At 40.3% G+C, this 21,071-nt stretch overlaps 1 protein-coding gene across 1 annotated transcript in view; it reads left to right on the top strand.

Moving 5' to 3' along the window:
• Nucleotides 1-21,071, top strand: part of SGK1 (serum/glucocorticoid regulated kinase 1) — an 80,768-nt gene that overhangs the window by 40,277 nt on the left and 19,420 nt on the right. The window contains exon 3 of the mRNA XM_068938376.1: nucleotides 10,696-10,771. Coding sequence (XP_068794477.1) covers nucleotides 10,696-10,771 — 76 coding nt within the window. The remainder of the gene's footprint in view (nucleotides 1-10,695; nucleotides 10,772-21,071) is intronic.

Here is a 21,071-nt window from a genome sequence, read left to right as displayed (position 1 = left end):
TAGCACTTTTTAGCTTAAGACCATCAGTTTATTTCTTGGCTGGAATGAATGTTAGAGTTTACCTCTACCAGCAATATTCCCAAGGCATATCTTTATGCCAGCATGTATGTTTATACTAGCATATATATGTACTGAGTTGGAACCAGGGTAGCTGCCATCAAGAGCAAAGGGGGATAGGATGCTAGACCCCTACACTGCCTGGTAAACCAAATGAGAGAAAATGTTGGAAAACGACACCAGTTTTGCTCATATTGGGTAAGCCTGTCCTGAAGGCACTCAAAAGTTGTCACAAGGGTTTACACGACCCCCTACCCACATCATGAGAGATTATCTAACACAGCGCTGAGAATGCACCACCCCATTACACTGCCCAGCGCTAGGAGCTTCTTTAGGACTGAGTGATTGTTATGGTAGGGTATATTTCCTTGCCTGGGTCTGATGCAGTGAGCATAATTTGCATGAAAAGATTAACAATAACATTTGTATAACCTACATGAGTGACCTAGACACTTTTAGCTCCTGGCATGCCAGCTAGAAAAACCCATCGATAAGAGCTAATCCTGTCCCTGACATAGCTGTAACTTAAACGCTTTTATTTGCTCAGGTTATTTCAGTTTCTGTTCCTCTTTCTAAATGCCCAACAGCAATCACTATTACCATTATCAGGCTAGTATCACTCCACCTACACCACCTCTTGCAAAATGTGGGTGTAGAATATCATTGGCTTGTTCCAGTTACATACAATTTAATTTCAAGTTGTGCACACATATATACACACACAATAGACAGTGATGCTTAACATCCATCCCCTATACAAATCAACTGTAGCAGTAGATATAAAGCTTCATTTCTGTCTCTGAACAAGCTTAGGACTAACATTGCAACCTTAAATGAACCTAAGTAAAAAAGGACACATTTTGCTAATTTGCTTTCTTTCCCTGCAGATGTTTGTAACAAAGGTCAGGCAGCTAAAATGTCAATTGATTTTTCACATTCATCATGAATGAAACTATTGCCTGTGACATCTAGAATGCGTCCTTTCATTTTCTTTTCCCCGGAAGATGAAGTGAGATTTGCCATTGGCTTAAACAGAGAACTGAATCAGTTCCTTACTATGTCACTGAGCTGTCAGAAATTAATGGAAATATGATTTAAAGTATAGCACAGGTAGGTAGCAACTCTCCAAAAACTCTTAGCTTTTAAACAGCCTCATTTCCTTTTTATTTGCAGGTCAAATGATTCTTCAGAAATGAAAATAAAAGGGAGAAAGATCAAGTACTAAGACAAAAGGATCAAATATAAGTATGGCTTGTTAACAACACTCTTTTGTTATAAAAATATGTGCTTGACCTAGCTGTCATGGCACTGAACTGGAATACTAAGACAATACCAAAGCGTTAAAGTTGATAGGACATGTAGGCTGTCCATACAGGGAACTCCTTTAGGCTTCCTTAGGGAATGTACAGCTCAGGGAATAAAAATGGAAATCTAGATCCTGCAGGGTAGTTGATGGAGTGCAGTGTGCTTGCTGCTGATGGGTTAGGACATTAGTCTAATTCTCCGCCTTCTCCACCTTCTGATCCTTATTGAAACATATGTTCTTCTTCTCCTGTATAAATACATTTGTGTTTCAGCTAAGATTGTAGGATGGATTTCCCCTATTGCATTCCAACCAGTTGCCTTGTGCACTGTGTCTGCAGAGACCTCCCCACCACCACCATCAGTGTAGGTACTGCACGTGGCTATGTGTAGTGTAAGGAGGGTATCACAACGGTATTTTTGGACAAGAATTAGAAACCTGGCCACTACCTGTCTGAGGAAGACCTGTATAACTCACAGCATCCTTCAGATAACGTTCTCCTGTTTCTGTCAACAGCTGCAAATCACAGCTGTTTCAGTGTGTGCCCAGCACACAATCTGATCTGCTATCACTTACCTCCTTTTTTTGCTTGATCCTTTCACTAGGCTGTAAAGATCTGGAGTTTGTGCTACCATAGAAGCAATAATTCCGGAAAAAAAAGCTCTATTCTTGAGTAATTCTCCCCTATTTCTGAATAAACTCCGTATACATCAAGTCTCTTGGGCTTATGAGTCTTATCTGTGGGAATTATGAGATGCACAGGCTTTTCTCTGGCTCTGTTAACGGAGTGCAATTTCTTCCTATCTGAATACATGATAAAGCCATGAGCTTTAAAAAAAAAGATCCCAAATTGTATGATGAACATCAAAAAAACACACAGAAAAAGTAAGATTTCTCCACTAGTCACAAAATCCATTGTATATGTAAGCTGCTTGCCATACTTGCACAAGAACATACTGTGGGATGTCACTTCATCATGAAAATTAGTTGGAAGATGGGGAACTAGAGTCTATTCCAGATTCTTTGAATTGAGACTTAAGTTTGAACAAATCTTCAATCTCTTTTTTATTTAAAATTTTCATCAGTAAAATGGAGATAGTAATTATGTAATTAATCTGTGGGCACAGTCCCACAAGGTGCCACAAATTATCAGTTATCACTGGCTTGTAGAAGACATCCATCACTGCACAAGTGATCACTGCTTTTATTTCTTCCTAGGCACAGAAAAGCAGAGAGAATGTTGCAACTAGTTTTCTATTATAGCGCCTAAAAGAGAATAAGGTTACAGTCCTGATGGTGAGTAAACTGCCTACAAAGAAAGTGCACTTAGTATCTGGAGGCAAATTCAGTAGTATACTCTCCACGGCAATACGTGCTACATGCCTGGAACTGCCAGTGAACAATGGGTGCCTGCATCAGGTACATTTTTGCTGCTGAGACAGCTCACTTGCTCATCCATTGAAGAATGCTCCTTGCTCAGGCCAGAAGCAAGTCCAAGTAAGCTGGGAGCATGCAAAGGTCACTGATTATTTCTGCAGCTTTAACACCCACGGCAGGCAACTAGCTCAAACAATGTAAGAGTTGACCCCAACCTTTGCCCAAATCTTAAACCAAACCTGAAGTAAATTCAGTTAACATTCATTTCCCTGCACTCATCGTTTGTGGATGAGATCAAGATAATATGCAACTGAATGACTTGCAGTTTATATTTCTGACCTGGTTAGAACCAGCAGGGGCCAGAAAGTCTGGTCTCATGACACTTCCAGGTTGATTCTCGGAAAAAAGTGAAGAATATTATGAGCCTTAGAAGATATCCACAGTTCAGGCTGACCCTGCAAACCTGCGGAAGCTCTGCCCTATCTTATCAACATGCCCCATTCATTCTGGGCTTTGTGTCGACTACTTATAGAGCTACTTTTTTAATACACTATGTTATTTAACTTAGTTAAAACCGTCACTTACGATTGTTTCAGGCACATTTTATCCCTTTGTGTGATAGGATAGGATGCTTTAGTTTTTAGTTCTTGTGAGATAGCTACATTGTAGTCTTTAGACTGATCTGCTAAAATCTACCAGAAAAGAGATAAGTGTCAATAAATCTTATTTTCTGCTAGTCTAGACAAGAGCTCTCTTTGTGTAACAGTTTGCCTTATTTTGGAAAACACAGCTAATGTTAATTAAAGGCTTTTTTTCTTTTTTTCTGAACCTAATTTAGGATATAGGTACATGCTACTGTGAGGCAACTGCAAGCATTCAAATTTATAGCATTATTTGCTCTTTCTAGAAACTGTGTATGTGTTCTTTGCTTGTGCTAAATGCAAGATTGTTAAACCCTTACTGAAACATATTAAAGTGTATGATGACTTCATCAAAAAGGAGTTTGAGAGGGTAACTTGACTATAGCCTATAGATGTCTCCCTGGTGAAGCAGCTACAGAGATCTTCAAAGAAAAGGCATAACTTTTATGACTGGAAGTTCAAGTAAAAAAAATCAATGAGAAGAAAGTATAAAAAAATGTTGAATGGATAACTCACAAAAGGAAGGGTGGATTTTCCATCATTTAAAATCCTGAACTCAAAAATGGATATGAAATGGTATCAGAGGTGGAGCGGGGGGAAGGGATGTAGCAACTAACCTGGCAAGATTCTGCAGCCTGAATTACAAGATTATTGCACTGATTACTTCTGACATTACAACTGTTGTGATTATATCTCTGAATTCACACTTGCCCCTGACTTTCCTCAAAATCCAAGAAGGTTTTCACTCTGTATTCCTGTTTAGTTTCATGGAACAAATCACAAATATGAATCTGAATTCTAACCCAAACTCTCTCAGCATCTTCTTTTCTTGGATCTAATATTCTGGATCTAATATTCTGGCTTCAGTGCTTTTTTAAAACAAAGATTTTACTAGAGAAAAATGTGGATTTTTTTGAAATTCTATGCTCTTGTATTTCCTTTATTTGATCATAATAAAAGCTGTTCTGTTTATAATGAGCAATTCACAAGGGCTTTATGCTACACAAACAACATTTATATACATTGTTTAGACTGGTGCAGTTTTACTGTAGATGAAGCACAGCTGAAATTTCATGTAAGTGCAGGTAAGAAAATTGCTGATTTTCACCGCTGCTCCCTCATGGTTTTGTCCACACAAGATGAAGAACTCCTTCAGTAACCGAACACGTGATGTGGCTCTGGCATCCCATGCACCCCTAATGAATCTGTGGCTATTTTATTCAGCATCCACATTGCGCTGCAGGTTTGCAGTTTCATTGTCCCCACATGCCCAGCCTGCGAGCCGCAACATCGTCCTTCAACGTGTTACATCAGCTGGTCCCATTCAAGCAGATTTGTTTCCCAACATCATTAAATACAGCTCTATTTTGCATTGTTGAAGGCAATGAATCACAAAGGCTGTGTGATTCACAACGGTCTGTTCAGCTATGACCCTGAGCTTGGCTTCAGACTGGGATACGATTTCCGCAATTCAGAAACAAATGTAAAACACAGTTAACCCTGTTTGTTCTGTAAGACTGATATATTTTCCATTGGTTGAGAACAGTCAAGGAAGCTCTTGCAGAGGGTTAAATTTTTGCAGGTTAGATAGGAGCTACTTGCAAATATCTTGGACTTGCATTGATATTTTGCAAGTTTTACACAGTCTTGTGCGCTTAGTAATTTTCCTGTTAGATCCAAAGATAGCCTTTTGTGCTAGGTTTTAGTTCAGTTCTTCAAGCAGTCATAATCTCTGTCTCTCTCTTCTCTGATGAGGTAATAACCTCAGTAGAAGAAAATGTTGCCACTATTTGACAATTGCCAGGGTGAAGCCAAGATATTTGATCAAAATGAAAACTGAAGCCTAAATAAGAGTCCTCCTATGAATGGAAGACATTTTTGAATAACAACCACCTGTGCCAAATACTTTTTGGTTATAAAACAAAGATTTGATAGGAAATGATTGAATAAATCAGTAATGCAGCTGAAGAATATTATTCTTGCCATTCTTGGTGCTTCTACTGGGAAGGGAATCATTCAGATTCCACTGGGGTATCTGTATAAAGGCTGTTGTGAGGAAAAAATAAGTGTTAGAGTAAAATACAAAGCAAGGTAACCTTCATCTCCTCAGACATGAATAAATCCACTTCTTGCCCATGATGCTCTAGGGCAGACTTCTTACCCTCTTACTAAGAGAGTCACAGAGTCACAGAATCACAGAATGGTGGAGGTTGAAGGGGACCTCTGGAGATCACCCAGTCCAACCCCCCTGCTCAAGCAGGATCACCTACAGCACGTTGCCCAGGATCGTGTCCAGATGGTTTCTGAATGTCTCCAAGGAAGGAGAATCCACAACCTCTCTGGGCCACCCATTCCAGTGCTCGGTCACCCTCACAGGAAAGAAGTTTTTCCTCATTTTCAGGCAGAACTGCCTGTGTTTCAGTTTGTGCCCGATGCCTCTTGTCCTGTCGCTGGGCATCACTGAAAAGAGTTTGGCCCCCTCCTCTCGACACCCATATTTTCAGATATTTATCCACTTTGATCAGATCCCCCTCAGTCTTCTCTTCTCCATGCTGAACAGGTCCAGCTCTCTCAGCCTTTCCTCATAGGAAGATGCTCCAGTTCCCTAATCATCTTAGTAGCCCTTCACTGGAGTCGCTCCAGGAGTGCCATGTGTCTCTTGTAGTGGGGAGCCCAGAACTGGACACAGTGCTCCAGGTGAGGCCTCACCAGGGCTGAGCAGAGGGGCAGAATCCAAGGCTATGTCTTGCTGAATAGGGTAGACCTTCTACGGTGCTCTACAAAGCAGCAGTGAAGACAGGTGACCTTAATGAATAAGTATCATTTGGTAACGGTGAGCAACATTTTTTCTTTTTAATACAAAGTGGCTGTGGTATTTAGTCTAGATAACGTATTCTGCTTCCACTGTTGTTATTGATGTCCTTTCAAGGGAATAGCATATGCAGCCGTTAATGAGCTCTTTCTGTTAAGATGTTCAGCAATGAAATAATTAACAATGTTGATGTGTAAATTAGGCTTCAGAGTTTAAATTGCCATTGAGATGAATGAGGCAGATTGCATTTCTCTGACTCTTGGTTCTGCAAAGCAGGTGAGAACCGGCTATACTTTAAACATAGCAGAAGTAAAAGCACATGCGTAAAAAAGAGCCATAGGCCTTTTCTAGGCAGGAAGTTCTACTTACTTTACTAATATTGTTATTCAAAGAACTAATCAGGACCTCTTTATGCTGTCTTCTCTCCTACTTTTTGGTTGTCCCATTGCACCCTATTGTGCATGATGAGCTCTGTTTGGAGAAAGATGGACCTACATTGCGAGAATGAGCAGAACAACCCTAGCAGGCTTCAGTTCCTCCATAGCTTCCACAACGGGAGGGAAGCGCTTATCTGTCCTCAATGAGCCCAGTACTGGTTGCCATGAGGAAGATGAGGTTTTTTTCAAAGAATCTTATAAAACATCTGAATCTCACCAACCTTCCCCATTTCCTGGCCTACATCAACCTTTGCAAGAATAGATAATCAAGGTGCCTACTTTGTCTCTTTTTCCGTGTTTCTGGGTAGTGTCCAGGTTTAGGACATATCGAGAGGTGCTGCAACTGAAGAGTACTGTGCTTAAGTCAAAGAGAAGAGTAGAGAAGGAGGTGACGGAGTTGTTTCTTTTGTAGAAGTCATAAAGATTGCTGCTTTTTTATTTTTTCTAAAAACAAAAAAGCAAAAATATGCAGAAGTAAAAGCATGCAATTAATGTCATACGTACACAAAATTTATATAGCACTGAAATTTAGCAAAAGTCAGTATTTCAAGTCAAGTGTTTCTTGCACTGAGACATGGACTTCTGAGTTCAATTTCCCCTTATCTTCTCAAAATAACACTGAGAGCAGAGCAATCCCAAAACATAGATTAGTGCCTTAAAACTCTGCTTCAGACATGGATACTCTTACATGGTTTTATCTCTTACAAACAAGCTGTTTTCCTACGGCAAAACTTAGCTCCTGGTAAAACTTAGTGGGAGCCATCCCACTAAATCAGTGAGGCTGGCCTTTCAAGGTCACATTATCTGAGTACAAGAAATGTGGGAATGGAGAAGTTATGCTTCATGGGATCAAAGAATGTGCTGTTTTCTGCATCGAGTCACTATTGTATGGATATTGCTTGTAAATATTTGACCTGTTGAGGTCTTATCTGCTGTGGCTTAAGTGTACTCAGCCAGCACAAAGGCTTGGTGACTAGCATCAAACTATTTGTCTCTTTTCCCATCATTGAACTTTAGGCTTGAGCAATGTCAGCTTGGAAAGAAACTTAACCCAGCATTTTGTAAGTACTGTGATAAGCATATTCACCAAGTCACAAACAAAAAGCAAAACTTCTCCTGTGCAAATATTTTTAAAGGGACAAATGATAAAGAGCAGCACCTGCAAAACACTTTTTGTTTTGAATATGGTGGTCTTGTGATTTTTCTTACATATTAAGACACAAGAATCAGCAACACTTATATTATATATGGAATTTCCATGTACAATCAAAGTATTATTCAACTGAGTCATTAGTATGTAATAATCCAGGAGAGCATACAAAAGAAACAGCTCACCTACATACACTAACAAGTGGACTCTCCTTCAGCATACCTCCCATTTTAAGAACCTGTGATGGGTTCAACTGAAACAGCAGAGTAGACATAAAAATGGGAGTCTGCCACTGCAGACACAGATAATTGTGAAGCATTTAAAAGAGAAAAAAGAGGAGGAGCCAAGCAAAGCAAAATTATTGGAATGCATATGTTTATTAGAAATATTATATATAATTAATATACTGTTGCTTGTGCATATTTAGTCATATAGAAACTCACCAAACTGTTCCAGGCAAACTAGATTCCCTATCTATTTGTCTGACTTCTGTCACTGGTGCTCTCATTGTTTCATAAAACTTAATGCTTTTACTTTCCCACCACTGCTGCGAGTTACAGAAGTGCTCCTGGCTGCCGTCCCAGACCTGCACACTCTGGAGTGTGGCGAGGTTGTCGTCAGGTCTGCGAGGTGGCTGTCCGTATAAAGCCTATATATGAGACGTAGGGTAACATTGCTGCGGTGTCAGCAGAATCACGAGTTTCTGTTATGAGCCTTCCTTCAGTTAGGTTGCACAAATGTATGCCTTCACTCTGATTTGGTGCTACTCTTGGCTGATGGATAAGTCGGTATTTTAGGCCCCTTGTCGTGAACCTGCCCTGCATTAACTTGCATATGCACTATATTGGGTGTGTATGTGGTGAGGGTGGGATATACATGTGACTCTGCTATGCGTCATTACTTTTCGTAACCATGGTTTCCTGTACTCTCTTTCCTCTCTAGTACCTATTCAGCGTAAAATTAGTTTCTCCGGGGCTTGTGGCAAGTGGTCTATCTCTCCCTCTAGCTGCTGCACGTTGCTTTAGTGTGGCCATCGCCATAGCTCTGTGGCCCCTAAAAGGGCCAACAAATTGCTGATATTTACATCATAATCTGTAGGATTCACCTTTGCAGAATTTTGACTGTGATGCCTCTTGCTTTATGGCAGGGAGACCGAGAGAGTTTCTCTTTATATTGGACTGTTTTATGGAACCGTGTTCAGGTTTTGCAGTGTTCAGCATGTAGCCCTTTATTGCTGTATGGACATTATGCATATTATGCTTCTGACCTTGGCATGGTGTCTCTTCTATATATTTTTTGTGCGCATATGTAAAAATGCATTTTTCTGCAGCTACAGATCCAAGCAGAGAGAGTACTTTTTCTTAAATGATTTTTATTGTTTTCTGAGCTTGCATTCTTTTGGGCATAATCGCAGTTCTGCACAGAGCACATCAAATTAAGCACTTTCTCTCCTTCTCTCTCTTCATCCCACACTTGCTTTCTATTCCCATGCTGCTTCTTTCTTACAGTCACTCTGGTTATTAACTTTAATCACAGAGTTTTACAGTAGCTAGAGGAGCGGCTGTCTTGAATGTTTATTTCTTTTGTGCTTTCATCAGGTGCTTAATCTCCTGAATATAAATAGTCAGAAATATCTCATCAGAAAAGTGAGCCACATTTTCAATGCTTTGGAACCTTGGAAACCTTCCAGGCAACTTCACACCCTCTTGTAGTATTCGTAACAGTGGGTGAAGCTGCCATTTGAGCTGGGAATCTTTTAAATGAAAGCATTCCTTAAACTGAAAACACGTGGCTTACCGATGAACACCATCAGAGTTGAAGGATCTAGATGAGTGACTCGCTAGAGCCCTGGATTCATACTGACAAGCTCTTTAATCCTTCACAACTGCAGACTTTGAGAACAATGCATTTGGATGAAGAATCAGTAAGTCCTGATGTTAGCAAGATAATTTATCCTGTCTTTGGACACTGAATATCCACCAAGACTTTTTACCAAAAGTGTATGTTCTGATTCTAATGGAACTGCAGTAGCAAATGATTCGTTGTTTGCAGCCTCCCGTCCTAATTTTGGATGCAGCATTTCAGTGGGATGTACAGTCTTTGAAGTACTTTGGGACAGTCGGGGTTTGTAAATGCGTAATCCTGCTGGCTGACTTCACACTTACACTCAATTTATCACTCAGAAGCAACACCACCGAGGTTGGCAGCTGGTACCCTCCTAAGGGCAATGCCAGAGGACAGTCATGCTCACTGTTCTCCCAGATTCTTGTGCAGTTCTGATTCAAGCCGCTTGTACAAGTGAGAGAGGTCAAGAGGGTAAGAGGTTAGATATACCTTTATAGCAGGAATAAGGATGAAGTGGTGAAAGTGAGTACGTGCTGAGCAGAGAGGGGAATAAGGGTCTGTAGCTCCCCTCCTGAGTGGCCAAGGATGTGTCACAGAGTCACAGCTGGGCAGCTTCCACCCCAAAGCCCATCCCCATTAAGGCTCTGCTTCTGCCTGGGTGACAGAGCAGGCAAAGTGGCTTTCTGCCTTTGGCAAAGAGCACCATTTCAAAAGACAACTCTTCCGGGACCCTATCCGCCATTCTCTTTCCCTTTTCCACCTCAGCGAGGCCAAGGCAGGAGAGCTGGGCTAGCCATCTGGGCCACGGATGTAAAATCAATGTGCATATTTTGAATGGAAAATGCGATTCAAAGTACAGTAAAGCACAGAGACTTTTTCTTTTCGGAAGGATGGTTATACCTGGCACCTTGTAAGTTTGCCCCTGATTATCGAAGCAGCTGGAAAGGGGCCTTGCACTGCTGCCTGACACAATTTCTTTAGATGAAAAAAAATTTCAGTTTGAAATGTTGTAAAACACTAACACCATTCAATAGGAAGCTCTCGTGACTTTATTTGTTCCTTCTGTTTTTCAGACAAAGGAGACCTATAACAAAGGCGATTTGCTGGCTCAGCCTGATCCTGGGAACCTCTGGGGCGGTGATGACTCAGGTATGGCCAACGTGCAGCATGCCGGGCACCGGCCAGGGCCGGGGCAGCAGGGAGAGATTTCTGCAGGAGGCTGTAGGGAGGTTATTTCTGATGCGGCTTTATTCAGGGCTGAAGTGCTTTGTCCCAATGCCAAGCATAATTGAAGGATGGTTTTATGTCAAAATGAGATGTAGGCTCTCACCCACTGAGTGTTTGCTGGGCGACAACAATAACAACAACTTGCTTGCGCGCAGGACGGCTAAAGTGCACGATGTGCTGCACAAAGGCTCCTGAGGAACCATGCCATGGCATAATGAGAAGAAACAAAAGTATTATAGCAAATCTGTTTAATAAGCTGTCAGCCACGTTTCGGCATTGGTGTGCTATGTGAGCAGAGCTCTCATTAGCTACCAGCAAGAGTCCTGCGAGTACCTCCAAGGGCAAACCTGGCCACTCTGGTGACTCCTGTTCTGTACACATCAGGACTAAGGACATGAGCACCGTACACATGAGGAAAGGAGGAGAAAAGGCTAGCACAGGTAGAATTAACTGAATATGTTAAGCTCACACACATCCTTCCTACTCTGTCTCCTTCCTGTTTTGGGGTTTTGTTTTTTGAGGGAAAATGGTCTGTGCTTTTGTTTATTTTTAGTTCTCTTTGTCTTATCATAAGCTTGGGTATTATTTTTAAGGGAAAAGTGTACTAGTTTAACTTAGAGTGTTGATACTGTGGTTAGATGAGATGTCAGAACTGCCTTTAAGCCAAGAAAAAGATGTCTGAAAAAAATGCTGTGACTACACAAATGTCCTGGTCAACAGAAATTGCCCCTAGCATAACAAGTATATGTCAGATCCTGATGCAGGTTTTACTTGAATGCTTTGGGGATTCTCTGCCTGCACTCTGCCATTTTTCCCACTGGTCCCCTGTGAAACACTCCAAAAAACCTCTGTCCCCATTAGGAGGAAATCTTTTACTTCTACACTTTGATTTGAATGCTTAATGCTCCTGGATAATTCCCCTGACCTATAGTGAGTCTGAGCTTCTATCCATACAGATTAAGTGCTAATTTATATGATAAAGTTGTATACCTTTTATGAAATAGGTTTAGAAATATATTTAGTTAAGTCAACAGTCTTACACTTTTGTGAGATCTCACTGTGGTTTGTGAGTGCTTCAGGTTAGTGTGTGGGTGCTTCAGGTTACACTGATTCCTAACTGACTTTTGCTATAGCCATAATATCCTTTTTCTGAAATAGGGAGTCCACACAGGACAACTGCACTAATTTAACTAATTCGAGTGGCACTTTCTTCTGCCTGAAATGCAGCAGGCCAACGATCCACTGTACCCCTCTGTCAGCAGCATGTGCAGTCTCAGAGCTTTCAATGTTCTTGCATGTTTCTGCTCTGAGGTTATTGCCCCCTCAGTTACGTCAATAGCTGGCTAGATATAAAACCAGACCTGTGGAAAGACACAGTTTAAAATATAATAACATTTAGCAGCCATTTCTTTGTGGTGGTAGGTGATATTCTTTCTCTTATGTAGATTGTTTAGGCATCCAGAATAACTTCAGTCAGAGCAGAAGTGCTCATAGTTGGAATTAGTGTCAGAGTAGCTCAAGAAAAATTTGGCTTGCTGAGCTTTAAGGCCTCTTCTGCCGTTGCACCACTGCTATAAACTATTCCATCAATGTTAGATTACATTGGTTGAATGGGGACATATAGTATAATATTTTAACTCACCTTTAGTTTTTAAACATTTTTCAGTGGTTCTACTTGAGAAGTACTGCACACCATATTAGTAAACTGAACTTGACTAAAAGCAAATTGTTTCGCCATAATAAACTTAGCCAATTTCTAGGCATCTGTAGAAATGTCATTAGAGACATTTCTCTGCAGGTTTCTACAACGGCAATTAAAGGTAATCTTGTTTAGCACCTGCATGACCCCTTCAGTCAGGACTACAGTGATACATTTTTATTCTACTTACATACTGGCTCTTGATTACTCCAGAGTACTTTATCACTTTGAAAGCAAAAGCTTGAATTCTTAAGTTACAAGCCCAAAGTAGAGTGAGTTTTATGACCTGACTGTGAGTTTTATGATTTTGTGCTGTGTTTACATGACAAAATTGTTCATCCTCAAAGATGATTGCAACAAGTAAAGTAATTTCTCAGTCAGAGGCTGAGGAAAAGGAAAGGGCAGGCTATCACCATTGGGAAAGCAATTTTTAAATAATTTTTCGGGATGGTCTTTAAAAGGTTTATCTGTCTGCCTTAATGGAAGAACAGTTGTCCTAAGCCTACTATGACCTTTTTGCTAGAAGTATATGCTTTGCCTACAGTCTCAAACCACAGCTACCACTTATAGACTTCTCCCATTATTTGTCTTGTATAAATTCATATGATATACCTCTTCAGCTTGCACAAGAAATTGAAACAGAAACATAGGGCTGTCACCTACGGTTTCTACCACCGGATAATCTGGAAGTGCTGTGAATGAGAGTAAGTTGTGGCACAGCAGAAAAGACACTTCTATTCTTCCCTGAAAAATCTACCTTTCTCGGAGCTCCACCAGCTCTGAAACTGTGCAGAGGAAATTCCCTTCAGCCACTAGTGCCAACGCAACAGGGAAATTGCTGGACTTGGGAGACTACCCCCACAGTGTTTTACATTTTCATCCTTACATTGAAGACAAAGATACTTTGTTAGCACTAAGTGCCAGCTCTTACTTTTCTAAGTCAATTATCTCCAATTGTTTGTAATAATTTGGATCTAAAAGGTATGTTAAATGCATCTTAAAAATCTGTCACATCTGTGATACCTAATGCCACTAGTTTGCAGTACCAGGCTTAAAGCAGTTTTGCCAGTTCTTACAGCTTGATGATACGTCTTACAGTATTTCAAGTTTCCTTTACATATTCCTACTTGCTTGAACTAAGAGACTGAGACGGATGTTTAGATTCTTTATCTTTGCAGCTGAAGAGAAAATCTGAGCCTGTGAAGCACCTGGAAGCTCTTAAACCAGAGAGCAAGAAGAAGGAACTTATTTATTATTTTTATTCAAAAATGATATGTAAACCGATTTTATAACTTGGAGAGGGAGCGTGGACTCATGATCTGGAATGCTTTGGGTTAGGAAGACTGTTCTCATTAGCAGCCATTTCATTCCCCAGCCCTCTGTGCCTATTTACTCCTAATTCAATATAGAGAGAATAACTGAGATGATAGGCTGCTTTCCTATCCAGTACAGGATTACTGTAGTTTGAGCAGTGAGCACTCACCCGTGCTGCACACCACTCAAACCGGAAGGAAAGCAGCTGTCCCTGGCCCCCAACTCAAGAGCTCACTTCCATGCTTGGTAACCTCGCAATGGTAAAAATGTGCGTGTCTGCTTAATTCATCGCAGCCAGGTCACCCCAGGTCAAGCATCTTGCTTGCTCAGTCCCTTGCAGGATTGTACTAGAGGTGGACAACATGTTGTAATTTAGGAGGGAATTTTTAGGTAGAAATACCCCAAACAAAATCATCAAGGTGTGATTATAACCATCAAAGCTGGGACTGGATGATAAATGTTTCAAGCGAAACATTCAAACAGGGAGCCCTGTGGAGGTGAGGATGCTGCCCTTCCCTCCCATGGGGTGCTTTTCACCCCAGTGAGCCAGGTCCCCTGTTTACTTAACAAAGCTAAGGCTGGAAGCAAATATTCTGTCTGTGACAACCAAGACCTTCAGTGCTATCTGCCTTGCAAAGTACAGCTAAACAGCAGTCCAGCAAAGCAGCTGTAAAAGGTAACAGAGCAGATAGATAGATAAACTAACTTGGGGTGTCGGGGAATGAGCAACAACACAGAGTCTGCACTCTGGCATCCACGTGGGCCTCTGAAGACAGGACAGTTTTGATCACTGGTGTAAGAAAAAGTCATAGTCATGGAGTGTGTTTATACAGGTCAGCGCAACGCCACTCAGCCAGCTCCACTGGCAAACTACCCAGGGCAGACAAATGTGACTCCCACTCCAGCTCCTAGGGTCATTGCAAACTGGCTCGAATATCTCTGCATTGCACTGCGTGGTGCTTAGGAGAGAGAGCTTATGAAGTTGTCAGTTCCTGGTAAGGGTGACGGAGACCTTCAATATACTGTGTCTTCTCGTTTTGTTTTACTGTTGAGGCTGACAAGATTTCTGCAACTGGTGTGATTTTTGACCATCACACTGAACAGGTCTGTAGTAACGACATTCATTCATCGTCATGCAAATGAGATCTACAGTATTTACTCAACCAGTTTTAGCATATTAATTTGGGATCTTTCCCAGTTATTTTCTCTGCAGGCTACAAAGCAGAATATATTTTTTAAAGCTACTCTGCTTTTGAAATACCCTTTCTCATTCTGTTATGTCCATAGCATTAATTCAAACCAGCATTTCAAAGTTAGGCATAGTATTATGAACTTCAAACATTCAACATTCATGAGTTAACTTTTCCTCTCCCTTTCCTCTCTTCCTCCCTCCTTCTCCACATGTGAGTTTTAAAATGGTGGGCTTTTTGTTTGAATTTGAGGCTTCGGAGTTCCTAGGATCATATTTCACCACGAGGGCTAGAAACTCTCTGCTGAGAGAAAGAGAAGGAGAAAGAGAAGGAGAAAGAGAAGGAGAAAGAAAGAGAAAGAGAAGAGAAAGAGAAAGAGAAAGGGAGACAGAGAGAGAAAGAAAGAAAGAGAGAAAGAAAGAGAGAGAGAAAGAAAGAAAGTTAAAAGAAGGAAAATAAAAAAAAAAGGAGCTTTCAATTAACCACCAAGAGTCATGGCAAAACCGGAGAGTTTTTAGGAGACTCAGATCCCCTCATCCTTTTTCATGCATTTGCACCTGTTGGCCCTCATTTTCTACTGCCTAGTCTAAGCTATGCAGAATGCTACTGTTTGGATTTAATATCACTTTGCACCTACTATGGTATTCACTCTGGTGGGTATCAGTGGTTATCCAAGAAGCAAATCAACAGATAACCAATCTGTTGGTTTTCCAGGCTTAATGTACTTGATAACATTGGTAATTTTATGCACTCAACTACACTTTGAAGTCAGTAGCCCATTGAACATTCTGGAGAAAAGAGGTTTACGTCCCATTTTTGTCAGTTTATCTACAGAGCGTATGCATGGAGAGATCCACTTTTGCAGTGGGAATGGATAGAATATTCCATTTTGTGAAGAGAATTTCTGGCAGCTGTCAGGTCAGCAGCTAGAGACACAGAAATGCTACTATTGGCTGGAAATTATCCCTAGATGTGGCACCTCATCTTGCAGCTCCATTTTACATACTTTTGCAGATTACACTGCAAACAGTAATACAGCATGAAACTGAAAAGACCCAGTACACACTGAAGAGCAGACTGTAAAACAAATGAAAAAAACCCACTGTAGCAAAGTTAATATATGTAAAGTATTTGTGTGCTTATAAAACACATAAGGGACGTTAAAAACTGTTCTTTCTCTCTCCTGTTCCTCACTGAGGGTTAAGAAGAGCCTGTAGGCGACCTGTTGCTTAATGCCCGGCATGATGCTATTACAGAGTGCTATTGAGTGTAAATTTAGAGCACGAGTATGGCTCTCTGATGTCCCAGGTGAATATTCCTGTCCTGAAGTGCCAGAAAGCTTCAGTTTGCACTTGTGGAGCTTACACTTAAGAAAAAATGGACTGATAACACACATTTGACAGCACATAACCCTAGATTTATGTTGTTTTCTATGAGTATTAGAAGCAGACTCTGTATGCCTAAATCCACCTGTTTTCAAAATGGAGAAGCACAGTTTTTCCTCCCATATCAAGCTGCCTGACCTAACCTGAGTGCATGGAAGAGGAACGTCCTCCTAACCTAGCTCTTCTCCCCAGTTACTGCATCCCTGCCTCTTGGCACTTTGTGGTATAGTTTTCCATAGGCCACTAAACAATAAAATTCACAGCTCTTGGCAAAGAAACCATCAGCCTGATTCAACTGGCTGTGGAAACTAAGAGCTTGTTTTTCATGCTAAATAGCAGGAGAGTCGTTTTTCCCCACTTTCTACCATCAGCTGACCATTGTATTTGGCTAATTTTGTCCTTTCAACACAACATTTTTAAAATTAATCTCCAAAGCACCATTGGTATTTTTCTTGCCAATGTGTATCTCGTTGAGAAAACTAAAATTTCACTTCCCAAAACTGAGCAATTTGGGAATTTGGTTTCTTAATAGATAGGTTTTAAAGATTACAATTTCAAGCCAGTGGCATTTCTTAGTTTGTTCTATGTTCAACTTTTGTTCTATTTTCCCCTCATTTTATATAATAAAGTGTTTTTTTCCTGACACAAAAGCTAGCAGAATTAAAAATGTGGTGGCACTGATCAAAAGGCACAGCTTGAAACTCAGCTTTGCAACCTGTGGAAACTAATTATTTCATATTTTATTTTTCTTTTCATATATGCGTTTATACATTACAATATAGTAGCAGACCAAAGATCTAATAGAGTTTAATTAAACTTAATATAAATGCTTCTCTGTGTTTCAAACTGAACTTGCACTGAAAAAGAAATGTCACAGTCCAGGTTGAAGGTGTGTGAAGTGATTCCAGATTTACCTGCAGGACAATCTCATGCTTTTCAGCAGCGATCAGTGTCAGGCAATAAGCAAGGCTTGATTGGAGCTTGAATGATGCAATTTGGAAGATTTTTGGTGACTGTCTATTTTAAATTTTTGGTGAAAAAATGTTTTCCCGATGCTTTTTCTCAAATATAAACCCTAAAAAAAAATCTCACCTGACTTCAGATGTCTGCAAAGTGGGTGTTGGTATCACAGTTTGCCACTATTTTCTGTGGTAGTGAATTGAGAGGAACGATCACAGCTTATCTATCTGACTTACAAGAGATCTCCTACCTGAGGAGGACAAGAATCAAATCCTAGCTGTGCCTTTTTCTATCTCCTGACTGTGAAGGGAGTCTAGATGAGTTGGGCAAATGCAAACATTTACTCTTTTGACTTCTTGATTTAGTCAGATGAATCCCAATGCCAAATGTACAGACAACAATAGCACTGGCCTGGGACTTCTTAGCCTGATAAGCAGAATGAATTTTACAGCCCCAAGCTGAGAATAAAACAATGCATTGCCCCGCTTTCCAGCTTGCCCACCTTGGGTACACACAAAGCATCTGCTCTCTGTTTCCTCCAGCACAAAGTAGGCAGCAAAGCAACAGTTTCCAGCATCGCTATATATACTGCTGAAGTTCATTCTCCGAAAAAAATTATTCTAGTATAAGATAAACACTTAACTCTAAAGTCCATGGGCAAAACACTGCATTTTGGTAAGGTGACACTGATAGGGAATGAAGGGTTAACAGCAAGCTAGTTTTCAGCTAACCAAGTCCTAGATAATGAGTCCTAGAGCAGTGGTGTGCCACTAGGTACCACAGACTATCCTGATAGTCCCACTTTCTTAGAGAGTCTTGTGCCATAATCCAGATACAAGATAGAGCTAAGTATTTGTAATTTTTTAATCTTTTTTTCTTTGCTTCCTTTTCGATTTAGTGACCTCTTTTCTTTCCTCTTACTCTCATTCTTCTTTGTCCCCTACCGCTGCTGCACTCCTGCCTCCTCTTGGCTCTCCCAGACACCAGAAGGATGTCCAGACCTGACTTTTACTAACATTTCCTCTGCCACCTTATATTTTCCAGCCAGTATCTAAATTGCAACTCTATTCTATCTGAGGTCCTGTTTCCCCAGCAGGGATCCACACGTTAGCTGGCAAAACCTAATGGAAAACCTTCCACCTGGAGTCTTGCCAGTGAAAAGAACTCCAGACTTTATATGCAAGCGTTATATTTTTGAAGAGCAGTATGATGCGCATTGCGTAGTAATATGGCTGAGCAATACATTACACAGAAGCAGAGGTTATTGGTAGATTAACAGAGAATGACTCTAGGATAGTGTGGCACAGAAGGGAAGTTCAGTCAGGAGTCTCCTGGATGTTCAGTTGTATTGTTTAGCTCCTGCCCTATATGTTTCTATAGGCATTGAAGGAAACTTAAAGCAGTGACTAAAAAAAAAAAAAAAGCTTATAAAAAAAAGGCCATTTTGATTAATGCTCCTGTAAAAAAATGAAAATAATCCGTTGCTATATTTTTCCTGCATTTTTTTTGCTATTGTTTCTGAAGGTGACCTTGAAATTGGAAATGTGCCTATGTTGCTTCCTTACAATGAAGAGACAAAAAAGACAAAATTCTGTCTTTTGTAATGAGAACTCAAGGCCTCTCTGTATTGTTTTTTTTCTGCAATACATTTGGTAGGAGAAATCTGTGTGACAACAACCCTTAAAGGTGAGGTGTCCAGAAAGGGGACCTAACCAAGGCAGGATACCATACACCAGCACATTTGGATCCATCAGCCCTTAGCACCACGCAGCAGAAACGTATCTCACAACAAAAAAACCTGATTGAGGAGACATTTAATTTTTTTCACACTAACATCAATACTCTGAGGTGTATTTATTTTAGAAAAGAGAAGGACTAGCTAAGGTTTGCTTTTCATTATCCTCTAGCTACATTTCAAAGCTGTAGGCAGGCAGCAGACTGTCCCCAATGTGATTGCCGGGGGAAAGAAGAGTAAATCTTTCAGAAAGAAACCTGCTGGTTTTCGTATTCCTACCTAAACGACCACCTTTAGGAGAGAGAAAGCTTTGTTCATGTGAAAAAGAAGAAACTATACATTAAATATTTTTATGTAAAGTGTAGTAATGACTGCTGCCTGTAACATTATTAAAAGCTCAAAAATCTTTCCACTTCTCAGGAACTAGGAGAGTAAAGAGTGCCATCCTGGTAGCCTATATGAAAAAGATTCCTTTTAAATGATGTCAACAATCTCATTATTTCTTGATATCCTCCATAGCCTAAAGGAGATATTTATACCCACTTTGTCAGTGTACACCTCAGAAGGCAATTTGTGCATATCAGTTCAGTGGTTAGGGAACTGCATCCAATACCTTTTATTATAATCAGACTTTAATATTGTTAGAATCAAATTGCTCAGTTTACCTGAGATATACTATCATTTTCATTTAGCCTATCACATCATGCAAAACAGCGTTGTCAGGAGATAATTGCTGGAGAAGACAAGCTCTTGTCTGACTAAAACACAGAAGCACAAACTAATTGGCTGCAAATTAAAACAGATGGAAAATTGCTGTTACTTTTAATACAGTTGCACAAAAAATGAGCTTTGTGAGTATGCTGAAAGTAATTGCAGCAAATGCAATACTGCAGCTTACAATGTATGTCCTAAACAAAATATTTCATGCATTCCAATTAAAGTAAATGACTTTATTCCTAAGAAGGAGTTGAAACTCTCCATAAAAGACATTGGATGCCTGTGGACAGCACCAGGAAAAAAGTAAAACTTGAACAAAGATTTTAGTAAAATAACTCAGAGAAAAGTTGTAAATACTGAAACAACAAATAAAGAACTTTTATTCTATAAACACACATATGCATGATCACACGCATGTGAATCATCACACTAAATGTAAGGAGGCTATTTACCTCCTTAAAAATAAAGATGCTAGTCTGTAGATTTAAATATTTAATTTATAGACTTTATGTTCTAATTCTACAGGGTAATCTGCTGTACCCTGGGGTCTATTCCTATCCCCTACGATGAAGTAAAACATCATCTGGGATATATTTATATATTTATATAATTTTATATATTTATGTATTTATACACTTATAACCAGATGGTAGTTCAGGAGCAGCCTGACTGAGAGGTACAGATACTTCTTTCCCCCGGCCTCAACCTTTTTCTCTCATGCTTGTTGTTACGTTACAGAGGTATCATACTTGCAGTACGGTTTTAACCACAAAAACTACAGGTTCTGCTCTGCTGCACACATGTTTACTAGGCACTCAGCATTGCTCTATGTTGAACATCTTTCAACACCAGCCGAGAGCGCAGAGTTCAGTGTTGGGAAGGGAAGTGAAAATTGAAGGGACACAGTCTGCATGAAAGACATTCAGTTTAAAGAAAGAGTGAAAAGCATTCACAGGTATTTCACCTCTTCCGGAATTACTGTTTAGGTGAGTTTATATCACCCTTCCCTTAAAAAAAAGTAAGTAAAACAAAAAATTCCTCCTCTGCTAGATAAAAGACCCCCCTGCAGTTCAAGAGGGACTAACTAACTGACGGACAGCATCACGGACTCTACACAAAGTGCTTTGAGAGGACAAGCAAATCATTTTACAGGGTCATAATGCTGCTTAGGGGGAATTCTGGGGGTTCATCCAGTCCAGCCTCCCAGCTAAGGCAGGATGAT

Source organism: Struthio camelus, chromosome 3, assembly GCF_040807025.1.
Source record: "Struthio camelus isolate bStrCam1 chromosome 3, bStrCam1.hap1, whole genome shotgun sequence".
Classification (NCBI taxonomy): domain Eukaryota; kingdom Metazoa; phylum Chordata; class Aves; order Struthioniformes; family Struthionidae; genus Struthio; species Struthio camelus.
The sequence above is the reverse complement of the archived record's forward strand: the minus strand, read 5'-3'. Positions and strand labels throughout refer to the sequence as shown.